The following is a 20,829-nucleotide window of genomic DNA, read 5'->3' as shown; positions in this document are numbered from 1 at the left end:
ACTAGGCTTGCCTGACTTCCTTCCTTTCTCAGAACCCACCGTGTTCTCAGGCCACTGTGGCTTTGCACATGCAGTTCCCTCTGAACAAAATGAGGTTCCCCTCATTTGTCCACTTGGAAGGCAGGACAGTCCAGTGACTAAGGGTGCAGCACTGGAGTCAGACTGCCTTTCTTACTTACTAACTGCCTTTGTTTCCTCCTCAGTAAAATGAAGGTACCTTTATAGGGTCGTTGTGAGGATCCGACTACATAATGCATGTTAACATGTTTTACACAGCACTGGGCACACCTGAGGGCACAGTAGAGGTCATCTACGGTTATCAGTGACATCTTCACATTCGGTCACATCTGACTGAATCCTCTGTCTACATGTTCTGCATCCTCCATCCTTTCTACCTGGAGCCCCTCAGTGTTGGCCCCTTCCTCAGCTCTAGCCACAGTCACTTTGCTCCCAGCACCTATCACGTTACATCCCAGCTGTCTCTTGGTCTCTGCCATAGACCATGAGCTCCCTAAAGGCAAAGCCTGTGTCTAAAGTTACCCCGACGTTGTCCCTGGCACCAGACGGACACACTACACACACTCAGCAGGTGGGAGCAGGGGAACACGCGTGAGAACGCGAGAGTTGAGGCCATACCTTTGTGACGATGCAGCATGCAGCCCAGATGTCCTCGGAGGACTGCTCGTGGTGGTTGAACTGAGGCTCCCACTGGTTGATTGGCTGGTCTGCGAAAGCCAAGAGGGTGCCCCTCTGGTCCACCAGAGCTGCACGGACACTGCCTGTCCCCACGTCCACACCCACGTAGTAGCTCCCGAGTTCCTGATCTCCGCCGGGCATTGCCGTCCCTCCACCTGCGGGGATCAAGGGCAAAACCACGTGAAGACCAAGTGGGTCTGCAAAGCCAAGCATGGGACAACTTGAAAGTGGAAATGAAGGGATGCGGCTGATGAACTGGTAGCCATTGATTATTTATTCATCCAACAAAACGTTCATTGCTGCCAGGGTGCTAACAGGCACTGAGCTAGGTAGTGGGTAAACAGACAGGCATGACCTCAGACATGGAGTTTCTGTTCTTGGAAGGGAGTCAGATGGTGAGCATTTACGAACTGCATTAATTATTCAAGCAAAGTCGTGACACGGGGTGAAAAGCGCTATGAGGATAAATAAAGGGTTATAGAGCTGAGAATCTGGAGGCAATAAATATGCATTTTCGTCTCACTGAATTTGAATCGCAACAAGGACAATGCCCATGGCGCTGAAAAGGAACCTCATCTGCCCAGTCGGCCATTCATTCAAAAAACTATCTACTGAGCACCTATTATGTGCCAACAAGCACTGTAAAAAGTACATACAGCCCCTCTACTCACTATGACTCTACAAGGTGAGACTATTTTTTTCTTCCAGTTTTATTGAGATATAATTGACATAGAGCACCGTATAAGTTTAAGGTGTACAGCATAATGATTTGGCTTTCATACATTAAGAAGTGATTATCACAATAAGCTTAGTGAATATTCATCATCTCATAGAGATATAAAAGTAAAGAAACAGAAAAACAAGTTTGTGTGGTGAGGTATCTTAGGATTTACTCTCTTAACTTTCATATATAAATACAGGAGTGTTCATTCTATTTATCACGTTGTACATTATATTCCTAGTATTTAGTTATCTTACAACCGGAAGTTTGTACCTTTTGACTGCCTTCATCCAATTCCCCTCTCCCCCTGAAGGTGAGTATAGTTAAAAATCTATTTTACAGGTGACTAAGATGAGATGCCAAGAGATATGTAACATTTCTCTTAATGCTAGGTCCACACACTTAAGAACAGTAAATGCACATTGATGCATTTTATACTGATGGGCAAATAGGTCTCTGAGAAGTTAAGAGATTTAGCCAGCACCACTCAAGAGCAGCCTGGACCCAAAGTCCCACATCTGTCTCGTGTCCCTTCCTTTCCTTCTTAGCAGCTTGCGATACAGGTTTGGAGAAGAGGTAAATATACTGCAGCCGTGTCAGGAAGTGACTGGGAATTGGGAAGGAGCCTCGAGGGAGACAGGATCAGGAACTTGTTAGACAATCTGTTTTCTTTACAGACCCCTTGTGAGTTACAAGGAAATCTGACCAGAGAACACTCAGGAATTCCTTGGCCTTCACTGCCGCTCTGAGTCCCTCTGGTCAGATTAGCCCCCACGACACAGACATCTCACAGAGGCTTTCATTTTCCAGATTGGCCTTTTAAAGAATAAGAACAAGCCCCCAAGATACCCATGCTGGTGAACATGCTACAACTCCCCAGGTGAGCTCGGGGCGGCCTCAGCGCCCAGAGTCTAATTTCAACCGCAGCAGCGTTCTGCACCCTTCCACTTCAAAAAGGTAATGTTTCCTTGGCAAGGTCACACCTGGGAATTCTAAAATGAAGTCAGCCAGCAGATGTTCCATTAAAGCTTCCTGGATATTTATCCCAGTCAAAAACAGCTTCATTAAGAGTGATAGCTTCTGACTTGATCACGAAGATTTCCCAAAGGTGTGTGGCCCCCTTTGCTTCACAGGCAGGTGTAGAGGCCAATGGGGAATCTGCAGTTAAGAACATGTGCTACCTTCATCTGAGCTCCAGAGAACAACTCTCAGGCTCCAGCCTTAATGCCTTCTCATCTCCTCGCCCGGATGACCAGTGGCACCAGTTTTCAAACCATGCATTCCTTCAAGCATCCAAAAGGGGTATCTTTCCTCCAAGCCATTACTCGGAAAAGCTGAAATAAAACAGATCAAAGCAGAGCTGCTCTGTTTGAAGCAAAGATCACCCTTGCCTGGCCCTCTACCCGCCCCCCAGCAATCGCTCTGCTGGCTCCTTCCTCAGGACTCAGGATGGCTGAAAACCATTGGCTGAGGCCCTCTGCACGGCATCCCAGGCCTTCCAGGAGCTGCCCTCTGTCTGCTGTCCAGCCACATCTACCTCAGTCCTGCCCATTCTCACACCAAGCTCCAGACACCCTGAACCCCTCGCAGGACCGCAGGTGTACCGCACTGCTACAGGACTGTCTCCACTTCATACTTCTCTTCCCTTCCTACTTCCTTCCTCTCTTGTGTGCCTGCTGACTTTCATTTTACGATCCAGCTCAACCACCACCTCTTCAGGAAAGACTTCCTTGCCTCTCTCCATGCCCTGGTGCCACCAGAGTCCTGTGTCCCTACTTTCTTTTCAAACTTTTTAAAAACCACTCTGTGAATTTTTTGTTTCTGTGTCCGTCTCCCTTACTGGCCTGAACCTGAAGAAAGGAACTGATTGATTTCTGGATCTCCAGCTCCTACAGTTTCTATAACCCCAAACCACTACAGTGTCTGGTACATAACTGGTTTTCAATAAATGTTTACGGAATGAACACCTAAATCAGTGAATCCATAGAAAACAAGAATCAACAGGTTCATGCTTTAATGCTTTAATAGTTTGGATTCCTAGGTTTGTACTTATCTGCACTAGTGTTTTTCCTTGATTCTAATCTCTGTATGCTTCATCCATCCAATTAACAAATATTTATTGGATGCTTACAACTACATTTTATTAATTCGAAGACACTCATTTTTTTCACATTTAGCTTCTTCAAAATTAGTGACTCAGCAATCAATGGCATCTTACAACTAATCAGTAGCATGTTCTTTCCTTCTTAGTGGTATATGAAATAATGATGCAATGATGCATCTTGCAATCAATGACTGATATTCAAAGAAATGCAGATTGTGCCAGGCACCAGGCACCCTGCTAAGAGCTGAGGATACAGTGAAGGACAAAATAGGACAGTGCCATGGCTCAGATCTTCCTCGGTTTCTTTATCTGCAAAGAGGAGGAAGACTGACCGGGCTAGCTGTTCCACCTCCCTGAACTGACCACATACACATCCTCTTGCTGTACTCGGGATTCCTTCTCTTAGCTTCCCACTGTCACCACTTGGAAGGGCCCAGGGATGCTGCTCCCCAACCCTGATCCTGACAGGCCAACAACTCTCTGTCCTTGGCTAGAACTTTCCAAGATTATTCTAAACACTGGAGGGAGAAACAAGGGGAAAAATACAGGAAATGAAGAATCTATACAAACATTCTGGATTACACAGACCTGGCCAGCCATCATCCAGGCTTCTCTGTACTCCTGCCAGCGCCAGTGACAAAAGGATCCCCCAGGGGGCTGGCCCAGCTCTTCAGGCCTGGCTCCCTCACTTTTGACTGTCTTCCTCTACAAGGAATTCCTCATCTTACCACCCACTACCCAGACATCCTGATTTACTTCCAATAAAATCCAAAGAGGCAGATTTCCACTCTGCAGCTGACTCAGGGCTTCCCCCAGCTCTGGGTTTTGGACCCATCTCTTGGCTAAACAGGAAAGAGCCCATCCTTTGGGAGAACACGCACACACACACACACACACACACACACACACACACACTTGCATGGAGAGTGGAGCTTTGCCATTAGACATTAACTCCAGTGCTGTCTGGACCACAGCTGTATCCCCAGTGCCAGCCCAGTGCCTGGCACATAGCACGAACTCACTAAGTCTCTGAGACTCAGTGGACACCTTTAAAACCTATCTTTAGGGAAATAATAAAAGGTACAAATTTACTGTGTATCCGATGCTTTGCTAAGCAGCTTCCTTACATTCTTAATCTACTTTTTATCCTGACATCGACCCCTGAAGATAATTACTGTTATCATCCCCATTTTACTGATGAGGAAAACGAGTCCTAGACTAGTTAATAACTTGCTCCAGTGTGTCATATAACTCGCAAGTGATGGAGTTGAGAGCAATCTCATTCCCTCTGGCTCCCAAATCCCTAACCATTCTCAGGATGATATACTGCCTGATACCCTCCATTTAGTAAATGCCCATTTGCCAAGGACTCTGCTAGGTATTCCTGCCTACTCTGTCTACAACTGGCTAACTCAGAACTCAGGCTGCCCACCTTCAGAGACTGACCCTTCCTCAACACCAGGTGGCCTCTCTCTGGCAAACTACCTACTTCTAGACCATTTAACTGAGACATCAGTTGGGAAGAGAGTCAAACCCACGGGAACAAGGGCATCATACCCTCCCTGCACTGTTCGCACAGACCTCCCAGTTCATGTTTTTCTAAGAAATAGATCCTAATTAAATATTTCAAGTTCACCATGTTTCCCATTACTATAGTTTTAAGTGATCTCTTTATGATTGTTTCCACACCTGGACCCTGAAAGAAGGGAAACAAAGAAGTTCAAGCCCTTAGGCAGCTTCCCTGAAACTCAACCCTGTGAGTTATAAAAACTCTGCCAGAGGAGTTTCTGCCACTCAGATTCTTTGTCTCCCCTTTCTGTGCCCTTTGTTCCTGGGTCATAGGTACTCTCTGCTGTGTCCTAGACTCCAAACTGTATTCCAGTTCCTCTTGGCCTCAAAGAAATAAAGTAACTGAAAAATGGAAAACATTATTCCCTTTTCCAATTTGTTTTTTTAAAAAAGGATTAGGATCCTCCCACATGCCTGGCACTTTTATACATTTGTTCATATCTTCTGACTGAAACCCAGTCAAGATGGTAACCCTATCACCATTTTATACCTTGGTGGGATGGGGAAATTTGCCCTGAGTACCACAAACAGTAAACAACAGCAGCACCTGCATTTGAACCCTGGCCTCTTAAGGCAGTAATTAGGGCTCTTTCCACATACCAACCTAAAAGTGAAAACCAAATCCTTCAAAATCTTCTTCAATATCAACAACAAAGGCAGCAACAACTAGCATTTATTAAGCTCTGCTCTGCAAATCGCCCACCCGATTTTGTGATTTCACTTCACCTTTGTAACAACCCCGTGTGGTTGGCACTATGAGCCCATTTTCCAGCTTAGGAGATTGAGGTTCTCAGCAATAAAGCTATTTAACGTCATAGAGCACAAAACCAGTGGAGCTGGGACTCCAGGCCAGGACGGTATGGCTCCAGAGCCCAATGGATGAATGCTGAGAGTCAGAACATTAGTTCCAATTCATTCATTTCAGTCAAAGATAAATTCTCTAAAAAGAAAAACAACTAATAGGGAATATAGGGAGGCTGGTCAGACAGAGAAATAAGGACATAGATTGTGAAGGCCAAGAGAAAAGAAAAGCTACAGGGAGAAATTCAAGCTGGCTGCACACACGTCCCGAGCCTTACCTAACTTTTCAGTCTACAGGAGGCTCCGAAGGGCAGAAACAGCCTCCCAGCCAAGTCCCCAGCGCAGACTGGACTGGCTTTTGGCCCCTGTTCACGATCAAAAGACTGCTCTTATGATAAATATTTATGCGGCTTATTAAATAATAGCCTTTACAAATATTATTAGAAATGTGCCACAGAAAACCACAGGCTTCATGGCTGATTCTTTAACAAACATGCAAGCTGCTCAAAGGCAGCGTGAGAAAAGGAAAGAGGGTCACAGACACGGGAGGCTGTTCTCTGCACAACTATCCCAGAGATTCTAAGGGGTCATGCTCAAATACCGGAGCTGAAAACCAACCTTTGGGAATTGTTCTCTTGTATTTTCCTCCTTGTCTTCCCCTAAGTGACCAAAGACCAGTAACAATGTTTCCTAAGACTACAAGGCTCCAAAGTGGATGAGCTTACCTGCAGTCCTATTTCTTAAAGGGCTACTCCTCCAGGACTGACTTGGAAACAGTGTCTGCAAATACAGCGTCCCAGGGACCTGGGAGGGAGCTCAATATCCTCTCTTGACTTTGATCTTTGGCCTTGGCTGGGAGCTCAAGTACACGAGACCCACACAATTTTTTTTTTATTTAGTTATATTGCAATCAGGGGGTTGGGAGGTTTGGGAAGAAAAAGATAAGCAATGAGTATGCTGGTCAACTTTAGTCTCCTTGACAGAAGGAACTAAATACCACTTTAAACAACTCGCACATGCTCTAAGATGGAGAGAAAGTTCGGGATGGGAAGGAAAGCGCTAATCTGGCAATAATATCTGGTTCTCCACTAGCTTTACCAAAAATACACATGGGAGAAAAAGTACAGCTTCTTGACAGGTACTTCTCTTAAAGTGAAAGGCTGTCTCCTGCAGCTCCAATCTCATTGTATTCTTTGAACAATTAACTAGGATTGTATAACCGAAGTGCCCAGCACAGCGCCTGATGTATGGTACATGCTCAGTAAATGGCAGCAACTATTAGGACTATTAACATGTGCCAACCTTCCCTTTCACCATCAAATCACCTCTGGACATCTGCAATCACTTAATATGCATGATCTATACCTAGGTATTCTCACCGTGTCTAACAGCTCAAATTCCAGTAAACAAATGTTAAGTGCTTTCTCTGTGCCAGGACACTAGGAATAGGAAGCTGAAAAATATATCATTTCTGATTTTAAAGAGCTGACAATTTAATGTAAGAAGCTGATTTTTGAAAGTCAAATAGTGATGCCTCAAGTTATGCCTTGTTGATGTACTTCAAGCTCAACCTAATGCACCTGGTAATATTACACATGGCAGTAAGGTGTCTCCAGATTGCCACCAGAATCTTAGCTATACTCTTGTAGCCAAGCATCTTATTCCAACTCCACCTTTCTCTGCAGAATACAGAGACGTTAGTTGGTAAAAGAAGTACCAGTTTATTGTTTTCATCACCGTTCCAATCATTGGATCAGAAACCCAGTATTTTTCAGGATGTTGAGGATCTTCATGCTTGGGACTGAGCCCATTTTTAAAGACAAATACGAGGTGACTGGAGGAGGGATATGGTATTAAATCAGACAGAAGAACGGCTGGCTGTCCTTTTAAATTCAAAGATGGAGTCCAACAGGCAGAAAAGGCAAAACTCACCAAATCCCCATGCCTGCCTCACAATGTGGCAGCCACAGGGATCAATTCTGAGGCAGTCCTGGATGGTGGCCAAAACCCACCACCCTCCAAGAGCCACACAGGCAACAGCATGACAGCTGACGCAAAGAAAACACAAACCCCAACCATGCTGAGGCCAAATGCACAGTATAGGCCCTAACGAAGTCATGGATGGAAAATCTGACACATCAAATGACATCCCCAAACTCCAAAAACAAACATCACCTCAAAGCAAATTAAACTTTGAGTCTCCCATGTCCTCTTCCATAAAACCTTGCTTATGCTCTCTTCTCTTCAATACTTGTGAGCCAATAAAGCAGCTCCTGACTTGTTAAAATGCCTTCCAAGCCCTTTAATAGCCCTACCAGGCTATTCTCTTTGCAGAGAAAGGGAGAGGGAGGCCCACATTTATGACACCCACCCTTCCCCCATTTACAGGGGAGGACACTCAAATCCTAAGAGGACCGATACCCAGTGGATGGTCACGACGCCTGGAGAGGAAGAAGGCTGTACTCAAATTCAGGTTTGCCTAAGCCAGAGCAGGACTCTTATCTATCCCTGAAATGACTTGGCTTTCCTTCCCTAACCAAGCTGCTTTCATCCTGGACACACTCAGAACACAATTACAAGTCTGTTCATCCTGTGAAAACTTCTCAGACACTCAACCATCAGAAACGCCCCCTCCATGTTCTGAATAATAACAACCACCTATGTCACTATAAATGCTACTATGAGAAACATTAGATATTAACTGAGAATGTTCTGCCCCCTACTTCCTTCTACCTGGAGACAAGCACAGCGTGTGTCATACAGTAATAGGGGAATTCCTGGGCTGTGAGGGAGGGAGAAATTATTAATGTATAAAATAGTCAAATACCTTTTGAAATAAAAAGCCTCTAAAAACTCTCCGTCCCTGGAGAGTTCTAGAAGCACCATCAGCAAGCCTCTCTTGTGTGTGAAGCACTGCACCCCTTCCCAGGTCAATCGTCCTCCTTGACCCAGAGCCCCATTCCCACAGATACATGCACGGAGGGGAGAAGAAAGATGCGGTCTATCTTTCCCAAACCCAGTTCACAGCCTGAGTTCACTAAAAGCCAAAGCCTGAATCTGATGGCCTCTTACCAGGACCCTGGAAGCAGAAAAGTGGCAGAACAGACACAGAGAGAGCCAGGGCTGGTGTCCTGATTCTAAATGCAAAGTTATCATAATTTAACCCCATAAGCTAATTACAAAGCTACGCACATAACAGGGAAAATTACAGGCAAACTTAGTGACTTTTTTTTTTTTTTTTTTTTTTTTTTTTTTATTTATGGCTGTGTTGGGTCTTCGTTTCTGTGCGAGGGCTTTCTCTAGTTGTGGCAAGTGGGGGCCACTCTTCATCGCGGTGCGCGGGCCTCTCATTATCACAGCCTCTCTTGTTGCGGAGCACAGGCTCCAGACGTGCAGGCTCAGCAGTTGTGGCTCACGGGCCTAGTTGCTCCGCGGCATGTGGGATCTTCCCAGACCGGGGCTCGAACCCGTGTCCCCTGCATTGGCAGGCAGATTCTCAACCACTGTGCCACCAGGGAAGCCCCTTTAGTGACTTTTTATTGTTAAGTGGACTCTTCTTTGTAATACATGAATTCCTACCTCTCTTGGAGTTCTGAACAATTTGTTAAATATATATGTAGTTTCTCTCCCTCTGTCACTTTCTTCTCCAAGAGGCTGCTGTTGATTTGTTGACATAATTAACTATAAAATGATATTCTACAGAACTAATCAGACCTTCAAAGCAATGTCATTATCATTAGCATATTGGCCCAAATCCACAGCTTTTCACAGAAAGTCACTCAAATAAAAACAACAGAAGAACCCACCAACCTTGATGACTGCTGTCAGACGTCGGTAAATTCAGGAAGGGCTCAGGGCAGTACAGTATTAGGTAGAGCAACAAAATCCAGTGCCTGCACCATCTTGCAAAACTCCTCCCTTGAAGACAGTGCCCAGCCTGAGGCCGGCTGAGGTCTCTGGTCTAGTCTTGTGTTTACCTATTTATCAAGAATGGCCAGGTGGCTTCAAGGCCCAGGGTGAAAGGCCTAAAGAATGAGTTACTGGAAGATTATTGGACAGCTTGCCCCTACAGAAACACGCCCTGTTAAAATTGCCAAGAGCTACACCGTAAGCTTAAACACCATCAGTACTGCCTCTGCCCAAAGTAAGGCCCAAGTTCTTTCTTTGGCCCACAAGGCCCTCAAAGCTATGGCTCTGCCTGAGCCTCTCACCTTACCTCCCTGCCTCCTCCCTGACTGCAACCCCTGAGGCTCCAACTCTACAAAGCTACTAGCAATCCCTCAAATGAAGGTTTGGTGCCTCTGTTCATACTGTTCTCTCCTCCTGTGACGCAGGAAATACAAACCTGCAGTTCATAGAAAAAGACATACAATGCATACATGTGAACCTTTAGCCTCACAAATAATGGAGGAAAATGCAAATCAAAACAATACTGAGATATAATCGTACACCTTAAAAAATGGGCAGAAAATGAAAATGCTAGTACCTATCTTTGGCAAGAGTCTGGGGAAAAAGGCAGTTTCAGACACTTTTAGCGGGAGAATAATTGGTTCAACCTCCTTTCTGTTTTCAAAATCTACCCTTTTACCCAAGAGTTGAACTTCTAAGAATTTATGTTCTAAGAATTTAAGATTGGCTCATCTAAAAGACGTATACAAAAATGTCCATTTCAACTTTTTTTTTTAAAGGCAAGGGCACACTCACAAAAACCCTGGAAACAAATTCAATGTCTATTTATAGGGGAATTGCTAAAACTGATACAGAAGCAGCTGTTAAAAACAAGGAGGAGCTAAAGAAAATTGCTAATTATATGTTATAAGTAAAAAAGCAAGTTCTGAGACACCACAGTATGAACGCATTTGTATTAACTCTGTAAAGAGGAAAAGCAATAGTGGTTCTCAAACTGTGATCTCCAGAGGCGCAGCAACAGCATGACCAGGTGACATGTTAGAAATGCAAATTCTCAGGCTCCAGCCCAGATCTACTGATTCAGAAACTCTGGGGAGGGCGGCTCACATCTGTCAGGCTACCCTGACAGACGCTAAAATTTGAGAACCACTGTATTGTATAAGGACCTAACATACAAAACTTCAGGAAGAATATGCAAAAGCCTGCTTACTGCAATGACATATAGGGAAAAGAAATGCAGTGGAAGCTTGAAGGGCAATTTTTAACTTCCCCTCTCTGTGCTGTTTGAATTTTCACAATACGCAGCTAGTACTATAATAATAAGAAAGATCCTCGTACTGAGTTGAGTTCTGCTTTATATGGCTTCCACCCTCTAGTCCTCATTTTTATCCCACGGGATCAGTCAAACCACCTAACCTCTTTTAGGTGAGCTATCCCTTCAAACGTTTTAAGAGGACTCTCATGACCTCCTGAGTTTTCCTTCCTCTTTGCTATATACTTTTAGTTCCTATAACTGCCCCTCCATGCCGTGGCTTTTCCTAAAATAAAGAGGGAGGAAGAAGGGATACGGGGCACTTGGTACGTTTAACAAGAATGATCTTCAGACACCCATGTTCCCACATGATGCTGTGTGGAGATGAGGGAAGCTGGGCTAGTAGCCCACCGTGAGCACACAGCAGGTCTTCTCTACCTTCCTGGAGGCCCCCCAGATGCAACACATGTTGGGACAAATCAGTAGCCCATCCAGACCAATACCCAACCTCGGACACTAACATCAGAACAACTTGTTCAGGAGAAAAGGGAAGGGGAGCTGGGTGTCTTCACAAAGTGCCTTTGAAGGTGGGCTTTGAGGTAGCCCTCTTCAAATACCCTACTCTTCCTTTAATAGGTCCCTAGAAATTAGTGTTATCTATTAATATGTCCTGTCAATATGTATCTTCACATGAATCACAATGTTTCTCAAACTCACATTTTGTGCCAACCCTCGTCTTGGATCAACAGATTTTGCGTGAGCATTTACTCTCTTCCAGGACTGGTACTAGTGACTTAGTAGACAGCTTTGCTGATCCTCCCAACAACTTCGGAGGGTCCACAACCCAGAGGTGGGGTTAACTAAGGTTCTGTGCATTTAGGTCACTTGCCCAATGTCACAGAGTCAGTAAAAAACAGAGAGGATCTTCAACCCCGTGCTCTGTCCACTATGTCACATGATGATTTAAAACAGCCGAACAATAGCCACACTCTAATATCAAAGTTGGCCACATAATTCTACAATCCCAGAATTTGGTAAACTACATTGAGTTTGGTGTATATAAATCATGCTTGATTTTATAATTTGCCTTCTCAACTTTCATCCCCCATAGCTGATCAGTAACTGAGTCCTTTCTTAATCTCTTCATCCCATGGCCAGTGTAGCAGAATTCAAGATACTCAGATCTCAGCCTGGTCTGCAACAGATTTCAGTATAACTCAGCCCAAAATCCAGATTGCCCAAGGGATTGGCAACACATACATTTAGCCTGAATGATTTCTACTTTACTTTTCCACTCTGCCTAAACCCAGCCCATACACGCAGCACTGCATATGTACCTGCTGTATGAACTCTGCTTCATTTTGTCATCCATGTTGTTAAGAACTTTCTAAATAATTTAAGTTGATGAAGGGGTTATAGGACCTCCAGAGTCCTATATAAATCCCTTCCTCACAACCTCAAATAGTCCCTTTTAAAATTTTCTTCAAATATTCCAGTTGAGGACCTCCACTTCTAGCCAAGATGGAGTAACAGGCACCATATTTACCTTCCCACCTAAAACAACTAAAATAATGAATACAGGAAACAAATGTTCTCGGGACACTGGACATCAGGCAACAAACTACAGTGATCTCAAAGAGATGGGGAAAAAATGAGGTGTCCTAAAACTGCTCAAGCTGAATGCCTGGGACAGAGGACACAGAAGAGGAAATCCATACCAAGCCCTGCAGTTTCCCGAATTGAGAAGCCAGAGCTAGAGGTCTAAGTAGAACAAGGAGGCTAGAATTCTTGGGGCAAAGTACAAGACAGGAAAGAGCTGCACAGGAGGATGTGCTCCTTAAGTATTCAAGAGAGTACCAATCACTGTATGTATGTGAGGAAACTATCTGAGCCAGAAGCACTCAAAAGGATCACAGAGAACAATCAGTGGACTTCACACAGGGCCATGAATAGTGCCTATTCACACCAGCCAGTGTGGAAAACCTCATAATTAACAGGGCATGGGGTAGAGTACACAGAAGGGTTTTACCTCAGTAGTGAAGAAGAATTAGCCCTACTTAACAAAGCTTAAAGCAAGACTCAAAAGGATCGAACTGTTTCCAAATAACTTACACATGCCCCAAAACAAAGCTCAAGTGTATTTATAGAAATTCAAAAAATATCTAGCACTGAAAAAGGTAAAATATATAATGTCTGATATTCAACCAAAAATTACCAGGCATGCAAAGAAGCAGTAAAATACTACTAAAATGAGAAAAATCAATGGACACTGACCTAGAATTGACACATTTGATAGAACTAGTAGACATAGATATTAAAACAGCTATCATACCTGAATTTCATATGTTCAAAAAGCTAAAGGAAAGAGTGAACTTAAAAGTTCACACATGCAAGATTTCAAAAAAGACTCAAGTTGAAATACTAGAAATGAAAACTAAAATGTTTGAGATGAAAAGTTAACTATATGAGATTAGATAACACAGAAGAAAAGATTAGTAACCTTCAAGACACAGTAATAGAAACTATCTAAAACATAACAAAGAGAAAAAAAGATTTTTAAAAAATAAACAGAGCATTAGTGAGCTGTGGAAAAATTTCAAGTGGCCTAATATATGTGAAATGGGAATACCTGAAAGAGAGAACAAAGAAGGGACCAGGAGAAATATATGAGACATAATGGACACAAATTTTCCAAATCTGATGAAAACTATAAACACATATAATCAAGAATATCAATGAACCCCAAGCACAAGAAATATAAAGAAAACTAAACCAAGAAACATCATAATTAAATTGTTCAAAACCAATGATAAAGAGAAAAACTTAAAAGCAGTCAGGGTGGGGCGTGGCAGATTATGCAAAAAAGAAAAAAAACCCATGAGAATGACAATGGATTTCTTATCAGAAATAATGCAAGCTATGAGACAGTAGAGCAAGATCTTTGAAGGACTAAAAGAAAAAACTTTATATCTAGAATTCTTTACGCTGTGAAAAAATCTTTCAAAACTAAAGCTGAAATAAAGACTTTATCAGACATATCAAAGATGACATACCAAAATTCACCACCAGCAGAACTGCACCACAAGAAGTGGGGAAAAGTAATATCACATGGAAATCTGGATCCATAAAATGGAAGGAAGAGCATAAAGGTAACTATGTGGTACATATAAAGACTTCTAAAAATTTTTTGAATGTCTTAAAAAGACAATTGCTTAAAACTAAAATAATAACCATGTATTGTGGGGTTTAAAACATATGTGGAAGTAAAATATACAACATAAAATAGCAGTAGCACAAAGGCTATGAGGCAAGAATTAGAAATACATTGTTATATGGCTTTATATTACATATGAAGTGGTATAATACCACTTGAAAGTTGACTCTGATAAATTAAAGCTGTACACTATAAACCTTAAAGCAACCACTAAAATAATATCTGAAAAAAGGATATGCCTAATCAGCCAATAAAGGGGGAAAAATGGAATTTAAAAAAATTAATCTAAAAGAAGACAAAAAAAAGAGAGAGAAGAGACCAAAAAACGGAACAAATAGAAAAAAAAAAGCAAGATGATATGTTTAAAACATACCATATGAATTACATTATATATAGTCTAAACACCCTAATTAAAAAGCAGAGATTGTCAGGCCTTGCTTTGTTACCCAGTCTAACTATATGTTGCCTATAAGAAGCCCACTTTAAATATAAGGAGACAAACAGGTTAAAAAGCAGAAGAAGGAAAAAGATATACCATAAAAGAGCAATCAAAAGAAAGCTGAGGGGCTTCCCTGGTGGCGCAGTGGTTGAGAATGTGCCTGCCAATGCAGGGCACGCGGGTTCGAGCCCTGGTCTGGGAAGATCCCACATGCCGCGGAGCAACTAAGCCCGTGAGCCACAATTACTGAGCCTGCGCGTCTGGAGCCTGTGCTCCGCAACAAGAGAGGCCGTGAGAGTGAGAGGCCCGCGCACCGCGATGAAGAGTGGCCCCCGCTTGCCGCGACTGGAGAAAGCCCTCGCACAGAAACGAAGACCCAACACAGCCATAAATAAATAAATAAAATTAAAAAAAAACAAAAAAACAAAAAAAAAAGAAAGCTGAAGTTCGCTATATTAATATAACACTAAGTAGATTTTAAAGCAAAAATATTATCAGGAATAATGATTAAGTAGCTATCGGAGCAAAACATATCATCAGAAATTATGAAATAATAAAGGGGATGATTCACCAAGATGACCTAAAAATCCTAAATATTAATGCACATAATAACAGAGCATCAGAATACACAAAGCAAAATCTGATAGAACTGCAAGGAGAAATGCATATGTCTACAATTATCATGAGAGAATTAAATATCACTCAATAATTGGTAGAACAGATAGACAGAAAATCAGCAAGTACATAAAACTTAAGAGTAGTCAATGAAGCTGCCTAATTGACATGTAAAAAGCACTCTATCCAACAAGAGCAGACTACACATTCTTTTCAAGTGTACGTGGAACATTTACCAGGACAGACCACATTCTGAGCCATGACCAAGTCTCAAAACGTTAAAAGGATTCAAGTCATACAAAGTACTCTCTGTGACTACAGTGGAATTAAAAGTCAGTAATAGTTAGATATGTGGAACATCCTCAAATATTTGGAAACTGAATACCACACTTCTATATAACCATAGGTCAAAAAGACATTAAAAACAACTAGAAAGTATATTCACTGAATGAAAATAAAAACAGCAAAAGCTGTGGGATGCAGTTGAAGCAATACTTAGAAATCTACAGCATCAAATGCCTATCTTAGAAAAGTCTCAAGTAAATGACCTTAATTTCCACCTTAATAAATTAGAAAGAAATGAGTAAGAGGAACCCAAAGTTAACAGAAGAAAGGAAATAATAAATTTTAGAGCAGAAATCAATAAGTTAAAAAAGAAAAGGAAAACAATAAAGAAAATAAATGAAACCAAAAGCTGGCTCTTTGAGAAGATCAATAATATTAATAAATTTCTGGCCAGAATGATCAAGAAAATAAAGAGAAAAGAGACAAATAACCAGTCTTAGGAATGAGGGAGATGAAATTACAACAGATTCTATAAATATTAAAATGATAATAAGGGGATATTATGAGGAACTTAGATGATATGTACAAATTCCTTGAAATACACAAACTATCAAACCTCATTCAAGGAGAAACAGATAATCTGAATAGTCCTATATTATTAAATCAATTGACTTCTCCTTCTCCCCCATAAAAAAACTCCAAGCCCAAATGGCTTCACTGATGAATTCTACTAGATATTTAAGAAAAGAAATAATGGCAATTCTACACAAACGCTTACAGAAAACTGAAAAGAAGGAAATACTTGCCTGTTCATTCTATGAGGCCAGAATTATCTTGATAACAAAACTTAAAATACAAGGAAAGAAACTATATCAGTACCCATCATTAACACAGATTCAAATATTCTTAAAATTTTAGCAAACAGAACGGAATCCAACAAAATATAAAAAGGATAACATAGGTCCTGGCCACGTGGGATTTATCTCAGGAATACAAAGTTAATTTAACATTCCAAAAAAAAAATGAATGTAATTAATCATATTAAGAGTCTTTGAAAAATGATCTCAATAGTTACAGAAAAAAGCAACTGACAAAATACAATACCCATTCTTCATTTAAAAAAAAAAAAGAAAAAAAGAAAAAACCCTTTCAGCAAAGATGGAATAGAATGGAACTTCCTAAACCTGATAAAGAGCTTCTACAAAAAATATACAACTAATATCATAAATCATAATGCTGAAGAAATGAATGCTTCTCCCTAAGCTCAGGAACAAGGCAAGACATTTGCTCTCATCACTTCTACACAACACCGAGTGGAGATTCTAGCCAGCGCACTGTAGCAAGAAAAATAAAAGACATCCTCATTGAAAGGAAGAAGTAAAACTGTCTTTATTCACAGATAACATGATCACATAAAGAATCTGATGGTACCCACAAAGAAGCTATTAGGACTAATAAGTCAGTTAGCAAGATGGCAGGATACATGATCAATATACAAGTGGGAACAAACAATTGAAAGTTGAAATCTAAGAAGACAATACTGTTTACAGTAGCGTCAAAAAATGTGAAATACCTACAGATAACCTGACAAAGACCCATCTACTGAAAGCTAAAAAACACTGCTGAGAGAAATTAAGGAAGACTTAAATAAATGAACAGATATACTGTGTCCATGGGTCAGAACACTCAATATTTAAGAAGTCAATTCTCTCCCCAAATTAATGTATAGATTAAATGAAGTTCCAATTCAAATCTAAACAGCCCTTTATTTTGAATCTGACAAAATGACTGTAAAACTGATATGGAAATGTAACAGATGCAGAATAACCAATATAACTTTTAAAAAGAACAAAGTTGAAGGACTTATACTACCTGACTTTAATACTTATTGCAAAGCTACAGTCATCAAAACTAAGTGGTACTAGCATTAAAACAGACAAAGAACTCAATGGAACAAAATAAAACATCCAAAAATGAGCCCACATATACACATGGTAAATTGATTCTGATCAAAGGTACAAAGACAATTCAATGGAGAAAGGATAGATTTTTTAGCAAATGGTGCTGGAACAACTGATACCATATGAAAAAAATAAACTTTGTCCACATCTGGTCCTACAGGTTAATATGAAATGGATCCTAGATTTAGTGTAAAATAAAAAACAATAAAGCTTCTTAAAAAAAAATAGAAAATATTTGAGATCTCAGGCTAGGCATGATTTCTAAGATACCAAAACCATGATCCATAAAGGAATAAATTGATAAAATAGACTTTATCAAAATTACAAATTGATAAATTAGACTTCAGCAAAATTAAGAACTCTGCTTTTCAAAAGACACTGCTAAGAAAGTGAAAATATAAGCCACGAAATGGGATAAAATATTTGCAAATCACAGCTGTGATAAAGAACTTATTAATGAGAATATATATAAAAACCTCTTGAAAGTCAATAAGGAAACAAACAGCCCATTTTTAAAAAGTGGACAAAAGATTTAATAAACACTTCAGCCAAGAAGATATATGAAATATATACAGGGAAATAAGCAACAAGATAAGAAGTCTGAAATTATTAAGTCATTAGGGAAGTGCACAATAGAACCCCATGAAAGGATTCCACAGTATTAGAATAGCTAAAATTTAAAAGAGTGATCACACCAGTTGGAGCAACTGGAATCACTTTGAAATACGGTTTGGCTGTTTCTTAACAAGTTAAATATACACCTACCATGTGAACTAGCCGTTCCACTTTTAAGTATTTAACTAATAGAAATGAAGGCTGTACAAAGGCATTTATAGAAATATTCATACCAGCTTTAATTGTAGTAGCCAAAAAGCAGCAAATAATCCAAATGTCCATCGAAGGGTTAGTGGATAAACTAAATATGGTATAGTTGTACTCAGAAAAAAAAAAAAAAAAAACTATGTATGCACACATAACCTGGATAAACTCAAGAGGATTATGCTAAGGAAAAGCCACCGCACACAAAAGATACATATTGTATGACCCCACAGATAAAATCCTAAAAAAGCTTAAATAGTGACAGAAACAACTCACTGGTTCTTGGAGGGATTAGAAAGGGGCATGAGCAATCTTTGGGGGTATTAAAAATGTTCTTTATCTTGATTGTAATGATGGTTTCACGGATAAATACATATGTTGAAACTTCTCAAATTAGACTTTTTATAAGTTTAAACTTATAAAAAGTTATGAACTTTTTATAAGTTTACTGTATGTCAAGTGTACCTCAACAAAGCTGTTGATATAAATAAAGCCTCAATAAAGCTGTTTCCTAGTAGGGAATGCCTTTTCTTTCCTGTGGTACCTTGACTGCTACATCCTTTCTTCATCCCCTACATTCAATCAGTAATTAATTCCTAACCATTCTATTCTAATCTCTCTCCTCTAGTCACATAGCTACTACGCTAACCCATCTCTCACCTGCATAATAATAGCCTCTCTCCAGTCTTCACCACTCCAATTCATTCTCCACCCTGCAGCCAGAATTAACTTTCTAAACCACAAATCTGAGAGTGTCACTTCAATAGCTGCTGCTTGCTCTGGAGATGCATTTCAAACTCCCTTAACCTGATTCACCTGACCTTCCCTGATCTGGGCTTTTCACTCTTCCCAACCTCCTTTCTGGTGATTTCCCCTTACCCTTTCCGGTCCGCCCATACTAATCAACAACACACCAGACTTGCATAGCTTTGCCCATGCTGTTCCAAGTCAGATAATCTCCTTTCCTCTGTCTTTCTCCAACCCAATCACACCGATGCTTTGCAACTCAACTTGGGTATTATCTCCTCTGAGAAGTTTTCAATAAAAGCCTATATTGGGCCATTTGGACTTCTCTCAACTCCTGAGAATCTTTTTTTTTTTTTTTGATTTTTATTGGAGTATAGTTGATTTACAACGTTATGTTAGTTTCAAGTGTACAGCAAAGTGAATCAGTTCTACATATACATCTATCCACTCTTTTTTTAGATTATTTTCCCATACAGGCCATTAGAGAGGAGAATCTTATTCTACCTTGCTACAGCACTAAGCTCACTATCATATAATCTCCCTTGCCAGACTAGACAGAAGCAGACTGGATGAAAGCTTGAAAGCAAACACCAAGTCTTGTTCATCCTTGCTTTCCCAGAGCCTACCACAATGCCAGGCCAAGAACACATTCCCAAATTAGTGAACAAACGAATGAACACAAGAGCTGGTTTGGATGACCGCCTCTTACATCAGCTGGGTTGACTCTAAATTCCACCTTATAAAAATATGGGCAGGTAAGAGGTTGAATAATCTCTGTAGTACATTCTGGTAAAATAATTATTTCAAATACTTTGGGTGGGGGGGGGGTGGTGGTCCCGCTCTGGCTGTGAGCTTAAGGGCAAGATTCACTACCTCAAACTGTTTTCAGAACCAGCTGGTAATTGACTGTGATTTGAACCAAGTGAAAGGTTAGGGAAAGAGAACCAGATTCCAGGAAAAGACAAGGCCCACAGTAAAAATTAACACAGCCTGGAAGAAGGCTCAGTCTCCTCCCAGTAAACTTCTTAATTTCACCCAGAAAGACACAGATCTCCACCCTCTGGGTTATTCCTTTCTCCCAATACACATGTTTTGACTTCCAAATCCAGCAGGGAGGCTCCCAACCTCCCTCCCCCTCAAAATCAATCTCCAGGCCCTTCTCACCCTCTCTGTTCCCTCAGTCATCCTTAATAAGAGTTATCTGAGCCTCCCACCAGGAGGCCCTCCTCAGCTGGCTCCCTCCAAGAGCCAGGCCAGTGGCCACCAAGTCAAAAGCCAACCACAGGACCTCATTAACAGGAGATTCCCAGAAGACCAGGAGGCAGTCAAAAGGCTGGAAGACCCAGCTGGCAACTTAAAAAGTACAACTTCAGGATATACACTTGGTGGATCATAGGAAAGAGGGGAAAAGCAAGCAAAACAAAACAAAGCAGAATTCTACCACCTATATACCAAGCTACAAACTAAGAGAAGGCTTGCCTTATTTCTACTGATTTGTAGTTCAAAAGCATAATCCCTTTCTCCCTCCTGATATCCTACTTTAAAAAGTAACCTAATAATGACTGCTCTTCCCTATCTTGGAAATGACTTGACTCTTTAATTTAGAGACGAAATTAGTTAAGACATGAGGAGCGCTTTAGTGGAAAATAGCCAATGATTAGGGAAATTCACCATTTTGCATCTTGTTCATCTTAAAA

At 41.0% G+C, this 20,829-nt stretch overlaps 1 protein-coding gene across 9 annotated transcripts in view; it reads right to left on the bottom strand.

Moving 5' to 3' along the window:
* Positions 1 to 20,829, bottom strand: part of FGGY (FGGY carbohydrate kinase domain containing) — a 411,376-nt gene that overhangs the window by 389,884 nt on the left and 663 nt on the right. For 3 of the 9 annotated variants that reach the window (XM_036830014.1, XM_036829956.1, XM_036830023.1), the window contains exon 2: positions 637 to 851. In XM_036830014.1, the coding sequence (XP_036685909.1) occupies positions 637 to 837 (201 nt within the window). In that variant the 5' untranslated portion in view covers positions 838 to 851. Of the gene's footprint in view, positions 1 to 636; positions 852 to 2,598; positions 2,752 to 6,509; positions 6,559 to 6,616; positions 6,716 to 9,701; positions 9,836 to 20,829 lie in introns of those variants that run through there. The other 6 variants (XM_036829967.1, XM_036829988.1, XM_036829998.1 and 3 more) reach the window with 6 other exon arrangements.

Source organism: Balaenoptera musculus, chromosome 1 (genome assembly GCF_009873245.2).
Source record: "Balaenoptera musculus isolate JJ_BM4_2016_0621 chromosome 1, mBalMus1.pri.v3, whole genome shotgun sequence".
Lineage (NCBI taxonomy): Eukaryota > Metazoa > Chordata > Mammalia > Artiodactyla > Balaenopteridae > Balaenoptera > Balaenoptera musculus.
This window is presented reverse-complemented; position numbering and strand designations above follow the sequence as displayed.